Raw genomic sequence first — 9,885 nt, forward strand, 5'->3', positions numbered from 1 at the left:
CATTCCATGCTGTCTTTTGGAATCTTCTGTTCAGCTCTTTAGTATCTTGAATTCTTCCTTGTGCTTTGGCTTCTCTACGCTCCAGTACAATCTTCAGAGTTTCTTCTGACATCCATTTTGGTCTTTTCTTCCTCTTCTGTCTTTGTAAACCTCTCCAAATTATTGAGAAGCAGTGATGTTCTTTTGAAGACCAAGGTGCACCTGATTTAGGCCATGGTCTTTTCAATCACTTGCTTTGCATATAAGAGCTGGATAATGATTAAGGATGACAGAAGATGAATTAATGCCTTTGATCTGTGGTGTTGGAGAAGAGTGCTGAATATCCCATGAATTGCCAAGAAAACTACAGATACATCTTGGAGAAAATACAGCAAGAGTGCTCCTTGGAGTCAAGTATCACAAAACTTCATCTCACATTCTTTGGACATGTTATTAGGAGAGGTTGTTTCTTGAAGAGGAACATCATCCTTTGAAAAATAAAGAGAAGAGCGGAAGACCCTCAACTAGATGGATTGACACGGTGACTGTGGCAATGGGCTCAAGGATGTGAGAAATGATGAAGATGGTGCAGGAAAAGACAGAGTTCAAATCTGTTATTCATAGGGTCATTGTGGGTTGTACTCTATAAAATCTAACAACAACAACAAAATAAGTCATAATTTAAAGAATTAAAGTAGTAAAAAGAATATAAATCTTATCTTTTTAAATCACCTTGAATCCATCATGGATTCTGAAAATTCCCTGTTCATGTACAGTTCCAGTTATCTTCAGCAAGATTTGATTTGCATATGATACTGTTCTATAATGTCCATTTTATCACCTTTTTTTGAATGAAAATATGAGTATTTTGTTCATTTTTGCCCATGCCTTCAGTGCAGCTTGAACTATAAAGTTGAGGAGTACAATATAGATTATACTTCTCCATCAAGAAAACAAAAATCGTCATAACTGGACCAATGGACAACATTTTGATAGATGGAGAAAAGACTGAAGTTGTTAATGATTTTGTTTTACTTGGATTTACAGTCAACACTCAAGGTAGCAGTAATTAAGAGATGTGTTGCATTGGGAAAATCTATTATCAAAGACCCCTCCAGAATGCTAACAAGCAATGATATCAGTTTAAAGACTAAGGTGCATCAGATCTTAGTCATGGCTTTTTCATTTGCTTCAATTGTGTGTGAAAGTTGTACAATGAATAAGGATGACAGAAGAATTGATGCCTTTGAATTGTGATACTGAGGAATAGTACTAAATATCCCTCGGACTGCCAAAAGAACCAATCTATATTGTCAAAGAAATGCAAGTCAGAGTGCTCTTTAAAGCAAGGAAACTTCTTCTCACATACTTTGGGCATGTTGTCAAGAGGAAAGGATGTCATGTTCGGGGAAAATAGAAGGTCAGCAAAAATGAGGAAGACCTTCAAGGTAATAAATTGACACCACGGCTAGAACAATGGGCTCAAGCACAACAGAGAAGATGAAGATGACCAAGGATCAGGCCAGGTTTTGATCTATGTGTTAGAGTCGATCCAACAACACTTAACAACATAATTGATTATTCTGAGGAGCAGAACAGGATTAATGGAAATAAGAATTATAGGGAAGAAGTGGGAAAGTTACAGTTATATTCTGTGTGCTGTATTTAACATTGATAAAAATGTGTATGAATGTTGAATGGAAAACCCATTTGCTTCATAAATTTTGACTCAAATCACAATAAAGAATTTTTTTTTAAAAAAAGTGTTTTGCCTTTTAGTATTTTAAGACACCTTTGGCAGCAATTTTGCTACTGCAGTGCATTTTTTAAATTTCTTTTTTTAAAAAAAATATTTTATGTTGGATTTCATACAAAACTCACATAACATTGTGTTTCACACTTGCCTTCATTCACATTGTGTTTCATGCAATCATTTCCACACATTGTGTTTTATAAAATTAATCACCATTGAACTATGCCTACCATTACCCTGTCTTTTCAGGTCCCCACAAGATCCTTCCCATTTCCTTTACCCCTTTCCTCCTTCCACAAAATTGTGTGACCTTGTGATCCCCAGCCCATGTCCTCACCCCTTTTCTCTTGCCCCTTCTCCCTTTGGACTCCCATTCACGTTTTACTAGTTATCCTTCTATTTTTACAACAATGGTCTTCTTATGTAACATTTGTCTTTATGAGACTGAGTCCACTCAGCATAATGCTCTCCAGTCTCTCCCAAGTTATGTAATTTTTTTCAATATCACTGCTCCTGCATGATGTATAGTATTCTGTCATGTGAATGTACCAAATTTCTCTCTCCATTTTTGTGGTTGGACATTTGGGCTATTTCCATGTTCTTGCTATGGTGAATAATGCTGCTGTGAACAATGGTGTACAAATCTCTGTTTGTGTCTCAATTCTAATTTCTTTGGGGTATATTCAAAGCAGTGGAATAGTTGGATCATATGAAATTTCCATATTCAGCTTTTTGAGGAAACTGCCTTCCAGAGTGGTTGTACCATTTTAATTGCTTGACTACTATTTCTGTTGGTGTTGTTTGTGTAACCAAGTAAATTAAAATCCTTAACAATTTCATTCTGTTCTCCATTATAATGTTGCTTATTGATCCACCTGAGGGGATTTTTGCTTTATTTATGTTGAGGTGCAATTTATATTGAAGGGAGTAGTTTTACTAACTTCAACAGAAAGTGCTTCAAATTTCATTTTCTGCAAGTGAAGTTGTGTTATATGCATATTGCAACTTAGATACCACATTATTGATATAATTCAAATAGTTATAGTTATATACAAACATGACTTTCCTGATTATAAAACATGGTGTATTCCCCTGTTCTGTTTGAATGTCTGCATCTTGGTCTATGCACAAGGTTCCACATGAGCACAATTAAGTTTTTTAGAATTCCTATGCTTCTCAATGTTTTTCATAATTTATTATGATCCATGCAGTTGAATGTCTTTATGTAGTTATGAAACATCTTAGTGATATTCTCTGCTTTCCAATAATATCTAACATCAACAATATCTTTCATTCCACAGACTCCTCTAAATTTAGCTTGAATTTCTAGAAGTTTCCTATAAACTTTCTGTGCCAGCTATTTTAAAAAGTATCTTCAAATTCGTACTTGTATGTAGCATTAATGATAACCTGACAATTTCTATATTCTCTTGGATCACCTTTTATTTGCCATGGATACAAGTACGTATCTCTTCTACTTAGTTGGTCAGTTAGATGTTTTCTAAATAACCTGGTAAAAATGAGTGCACACATCTAGATCTGTTTGTGTTTGTTAAAATAACTCTGTTGATATTCCATCAATTTCTGGAATCTTACTTTCTACTTTTTCTTTAGTCCTACATCTTGGTTATATGCTACATCCTGAAATAGTTGAACATTCACCAGTTCTTTCTGGTACAATAGTTCTGTGTATTTTTCCCACCTGGTTTTGATATTTCCTGCATCATTTAATATCTTGTCTATAAATTCCTTCAGTATTGGGGTTGCACTATATCAGTAGCTCACTTTAGGTAGCATTGACATTTCACAATGTTTAAGTCATCCTTGAGCCTAGTTGTTTTTTTTTCTTTAAATATGTTGTTTCATTTATTGCAGTAGTGTTTGTAGTGTCTTTTGTATATTTTTTTATGTTGTTAGCATGAGTGTTTTAATTTTTTTTTGTAGACTACTTTAAAAACACTGCATGGTTCAAAATCAGGAAGGGAGTGTGTCAGGGCTATGTCCTGTCTCCATACCTTTTCAATCAATATTGATCATTTGGGAGGCTGGACTTTCTGAGGAGGAATGTGGCATCAGGATTGGAGGAAGACTCATCAACAACCTACATTATGCAGATGACACAACTTTGCTTGCTGAAACTGAGGAAGACCTGAAACACTTGCTGCAGAAGGTCAAGAACTGTAGTCTTCAATATGGATTGAAGCTCAACATCAAGAAGACAAAGATTCTCACCACTGAGCCAACTGACAGCACCATGGTGTATGGAGAAGAGAACGACGTTGTTAACAGTTACAGCTTGCTCAGCTCTACAATCAATACTCTTGGAACTAGCAGTCAGGAAATCAAAAGATGAATTGTATTAGGTAAATCTGCTGTCAAGGACCTTTCCAGAGGACTGAGAAGCAATAATGTAAGTCTAGAGACTAAGGTGTGTCTGATGCAGTCCATGGTCTTTGCAATTACTTGCTATGCATCAGAGAGCTGGACAGTGACTAAGTATGACAGAAGAATTGATGCCTTTGAGATGTGGTGCTGGAGAAGAGTCTTGAACATACCATGGACCGCCAAGAAAACAAATCAGTCTGTCTTAGAGCGGGTGAAATAAACTTTTTCCTTGGAGGCTAGGATTTTGAAGCTCCATCTCACATACTTTGGACATATGGCCAGGAGGTACTGATCCTTGGGAAAGGACATCATGCTTGAAAGAGTGGAGGGACAGTGCAGGAGAAGAAGACTTCGGATGAGGTGGATTGATACAGTAACTATGGAAATGGAAGTAGGTGTTGGAGTCAGTGAGATTGTCTCAGAACAGGGCAGGCTTCAGAGCTCTTTTACATAGTGTCACTATGAGTCACAGGGACTTGATAGTACGTAACAACAACAACAACAACAATACCATTTTAAATGGTACTGTTTTATTTTATTTTTCTAGTTATCTTTATTGTTGTTAGGTGTCATCAAGTCAGCCCTATGAACAACAGATCGAACCTTGTCCTATTTGGTGACATCCTCACCCTTCCTGACATATTAGAGAATAGAAAAAAGTGGATAGATAATGAACACTGCATTGGATCATGTGAGGGCAAGGACTGTCTGAAAGGAATGTATGATTAGGCATTATATGTATGACAACAATCTAGGGCAAGTGGTGGAAAGTGGACTTGAGGGAAGGGAGAAAAATGTGCAACAATGATTGAATGAAAATCCAAACTTTCTGTAAACTTTTGTTAAAATCACTATAAAAAAAAAAAAAAGAAATAGAGGGGAGAGAAAGGACTTTGCCTCCTTGAAATGAAAGGGGAAAGAAGAGCTATATATCAAACTGAGGATGAGTCTTGTAAAAATCCCCAAGTCTCAGAACACTGGAATGTTTTGGTCTACACTACTTGAAGAGGTATCAGCAGCATTTCCTGCACTGCAGCCTGTGTAGACCCAGATTCTACTTTGTGGCTTTGAAATTGGATCCTATAGTAGGTAGAACAGACCAGTTTGAATTAATTTCATTTCTTATTGGTTAATTGATTAAATCCAGTAGATATGTAATAAGTTTAGTTTTAGAGAAATATTTATGTTGTTCATAGCTTCAATACCAATATCTTTGCAAAGAAGAATATGGCTGTATTTAGCAGACCACTGAGTACCATTTCCATGTTTACTAATAAGTAGCAGAATAGATATCAAGGAGGAGAAGGGAAGAAGAATTAATGAATAGGTAAGCTGGGCAAAGAAAAAGCGAATTTTAAACTCTTTTTAAATTTTAGTTTTTTAAAAATTTAACGTGAAATGGTTAAGACTTCATACCTAAAAACAGCCCCAGTTGTAAGGAATGGAAAGTGGATAGGAAAGTGAAAGGGAATAATAAAAAAAGTTCTTTGTCTCCTCCCCCCCCCAAAAAAGGCAATTACAATAAAGCATTTGTTAGACTTTATACTTAGTTAGTTACATTAATCAACTAGCTAATATTAGAAAAGAAAATGTACAGAGGGAAGGGGATTAATCATGGGGCTGTATAATTTGTTGGGAGGGTGAGGGAAATTGGAAAATTCTGTTTTGGAAAATAATGTATTTGAATTTTGAAAATACATTATTATAACAGTAAAACATATGTAGGAATAAATGAAAAAGCAATAGGATTTATAAACTTTCAGTTAAATAAAAGATTTTTAAAAAATCAAATAAAAGATTAACTCAGTAATACATATTTGCTTTCTCTATAGGAACAAAACCAGAACACTTTGCAAAAATTGGATGGAAAAATCATAAACATTCAACTAAAAACCCGTAAGTATTTCGGAGACATGAAATAATGAAAATTTGGACCATCCTGCTGTGAAATATATATTTGACATAATATATATATTTTCAAACTTTATGTTTGAAAAGCAGTTCTAGGACTTTGTAGATTTTTTTTCCCCTTTATAAAAGCTTTGTGTTCAAGTAAACTTTTGACTTTTTTTTTTACTTTTAACTTTTCATTCTTGCCATGTTTATATTTAGAATGACACTTTTAAAATATTTCCCAAGTTAATTGTTTTTTTGTTTTATTTATGATGTTGTAACATTAGAATATGTTCAAATATAGTAAGAACTATCATCTCTGTACTTTTAAAAGATTCAGTTAGTGTATTTGTTATTGAGGAGAAACCCTTGATTGCATGTGACTGGTTTTAAAAGATATACTTGAATTTGTTACAACTCTAATAAAAAAATTTGCAGTTCTTTCAGCTTGAGAAATGCTAAGCAAGTTAACCCTTTTTTAGTCTTTGACTGTCCCTTAGCACATTATGCTATACTTTGTTTTTCTTCTCAAGCTGACTTTTGAAATTTTCTTTTTATCTCTTACTTCTGCATCTTTTCCCTTTGTTTTGGCTTCAGAGTCTTTTCTGACATACTTTTCGGGTTCCTACTTCCCCTCTGTCTATGTAATGAATGGCTTTTTTCTCTCTTCATAGATGATATCCTTGAGGTCATCCCACAACTCATCTGGACTTTAATCGTTAGAGTTCAGATGAGAACTCAGATTAGAGCCTCAGATGAGAGCCTCAAAACTATTCTTGAGATGACTTTTAAATCAGGTAGGATAGACTTGAAGTCGTATTTTGGTTCTTGTGGGCTTGTTTTAATTTTCTTCAGCTTCAATTTGAACTTGTTAACTTGTAATTGATGGTCTGTTCCATGGTCAGCAACTGATGTACTTTTGACTATCAACAATTATTCTTTCTAAAGATGTAGTTAGCCTGATTCCTGTGCAGTCCATCAGATGAGGTCGCCATTTGTGTTTCTTTTTTTTTTTTTTCTTTTCCCTGTCTCTTTTTAAACAGTCCCTCCGTAAGGACTATCCACTTAGCTTTGTATCCAAAGACGAAATTTGTAGGTGAAAGGAGTTAGCCTTCATTACAGAGTGGTTAATTTCAGGGTCGAAAATATGGAACGCTTCACGAATTTGCGTGTCATCCTTGCGCGGGGCCATGCTATTCTTCTCTGTATCGTTCCAATTTTAGTATATGTGCTGCCGAAGCGAGCACCATTTGTGTTTCTTAAAAAAATATATTTGTGATGAATAAACCATTAAATGTACAAAATTCCGTCCTTTATTCTCCAGCCTCATTTCTGTCACAAGTTTGTATTTTCCAACTACCATTGTTTCCAACTTTTGCATTCTGGTCACCAATTATTAATGCATCTTGATTGCATGTTTGGTTGATTTTTGAACTGCAAAAGAGGATTTGTAGAAATCCTCAGTTTTCTTTTGCTTTATCTGTTGGTGTATGTGTTTGAATAATAGTTGTATTAACAAGCCTTCCTTATATATGTAAGGATAGTATCCTATCACTCACAGTTTTGTACTTCAGGATAGGTCTTGAAATGCTCTTTTTCATTATGAATGCAACAGCATTCTTCCTCAGCTTTTTTATTCCAGAAATATTAAATTATGATTGTCTGATTCAAAGTGGCCAATGCCAGCTCACTAATTCTTAGTATGTCAATCTTTATAGGTTCCATTTAATTTTTGATGATGTCCAGTCTTCCTCGATTCATACTTCATACATTCCATGTTCCAACATTGGTGGATATTTGCAGCTATTCATCCTAATTTTTGAGTGCCTTTTATGTGAGGGGCATACCTCCAGAGCAGCATCTAACTTGTTTATTGTTTATAGAGTTTCCAAAGGCATTTTATTTCAGAAGTGGCTGGCCAGTTCTTCTTCCTAATTTGTCTTAATTTGGAAGCTCAGCTTTACTACAGTATCTGAAATACCACTGATGTACCCATAAAAGGAGATGATAAATAAGAAAACACACACACACACACACACACACACACCCTAGTAAGAGCAGCAACATACAAATCACTCCCTCAATACAAGAAACTGTTAAGTGAGTATACTCCTAACAGCAAACCGTAGGGACAAGCAAACATACAGATATCATGTCATGGGCAGTAGGGGTGGGCTCTCACAGTGTGATGGTGGCACAAGACCTGGAATTCCCGGGGGTCAGACTGTCAGGCGGGTGTCACTTGGTCCCCTGGGTAGGGCGACTGAGTAGTCACCTAAAAGCTAAAAAATCTTGAATGGTACATAAAGCTTCAAAAGAGGATGGAGGGGAATACACAGAGTCACTGTACCGAAAAAGAGTTGGTTTACACTGGAATATTTCAGGAAATACCATATGATAATGAAAAAAGAAGTTCAAGCTACACGGAAGATATTCAGAAAACTTAAGACCCCAGGAACCTATGGAATATCAGTTCGCATGTTTCAGCTCACAAATGCAGCCCTGGATGTGCTAACCATTCTGTGCCTGGAATTTGGAAAACAGCTACATGGCCAAGTGACTGAAAGAGATCATATGTGTTCTCATTCCCAAGAAAGGTGATTCAACAAAATGTGGAAATTAACAAACAATATCATTAATATGATACTGAAGCAAGTATCACTGAAGATTTTCTAAAATGGCTAGAACATTGACAGATAACTGCCAGAAGTTCAAGCTGGGCTTGGAAAAAGTTTGGCCTCAGGGATATCACTGCTGCTGCCAGATTGATTTTGGCAGAAAGCAGAGACTACCAGAAGAACATCTATTTGTGTTTTATTGACTAGGCAAAGGTATTTGACTGTGTGGATCATAACAAACTATGGTTAATGTTGAAAAGAATGGGAATCTCAGAACCCTTAATCATGCTCATATGAAACTTTTACCTAGATCAAAAATCTATTATCCAAACAGAGCAAAGGAACACTCTATGGTTTAAAACCAAGAAAGGTGTGCATCAGGACTGTATCCTTTCTCCATATCTATTCAGTCTGTATGTTTAGCAAATAATTAGAGAACCTGGACTTTATGAAGAAGAATGTGGTATCAGGATTGGGGAAGCTCATCAACAACCTGTGTTATGCAGATGATTCAACCTTGCTGAAAGTGAGTGAGAAAAACTTGAAATTCTTGCTGCAGAAGATCTAAGAATACAGAAGAAATGAAAAGACATTGTGTTGAGTAAGTTTGTTGTCAGGAACCTCTCCAAAGCCCTGACGAGCAATGATGTCAGTTTAAAGACGAAGGTGCACTTGATCCAGACCATGATTTTTCTATCATTTGTGATGCATCTGAGAGTTGGACAGTGAAAAAAAGTTGACATCAGATTGGATAACTTAGAGTTATGGTGTTGGAAAAGAGTACTGACTATCCCATGAACTGCCAAAACAACCAACAGATATGTCTAAGAGAAGGGGCGGCCAGAGTGCTCCTTAGAGGCAAGGATAGCAAAGCTTTGTCTCATATACTTTGGACATGTGGTTTGGAGGGGGGTTATTCTTTGAAAAGGGACACCATGCTTGGAAAGGTGGAGAGTCAGTGAAAGAAAGGAAGACCCTCAACCAGAAGGACTGACATAGTGACTGCAGCAGTGGGCTCAAGTGTCAGAGATGATGAAGACGGCCCAGTGTGGATCAGAGTTCAGATCTGTTGTTCATAGGGTCGCTATGACCCATATTCAACACAACAGCACATGACAATAGATAAAATTTATTGTAGTTGTTGTTATGTGCCGTCGAGTCGTTTGCGACTCATAGCGACCCTATGCACAACAGCCCTAAACCCTGCTCTATCCTGCGCCAACCGCACTGCCTATGACACACCCATCCCGATTACCC

At 36.3% G+C, this 9,885-nt stretch overlaps 1 protein-coding gene across 1 annotated transcript in view; it reads left to right on the forward strand.

Annotated features, from left to right (window-relative positions):
* SCP2 (sterol carrier protein 2) overlaps positions 1 to 9,885 on the forward strand; it is a 148,900-nt gene that overhangs the window by 32,698 nt on the left and 106,317 nt on the right. Inside the window, exon 6 of the mRNA XM_006879690.1 lies at positions 5,950 to 6,013. Coding sequence (XP_006879752.1) covers positions 5,950 to 6,013 — 64 coding nt within the window. The remainder of the gene's footprint in view (positions 1 to 5,949; positions 6,014 to 9,885) is intronic.

The sequence above is a fragment of the Elephantulus edwardii genome, unplaced genomic scaffold (assembly GCF_000299155.1).
Source record: "Elephantulus edwardii isolate Elephantulus edwardi_28Jun2011 unplaced genomic scaffold, EleEdw1.0 scaffold00005, whole genome shotgun sequence".
In the NCBI taxonomy this organism is placed as follows: Eukaryota; Metazoa; Chordata; class Mammalia; order Macroscelidea; family Macroscelididae; genus Elephantulus; species Elephantulus edwardii.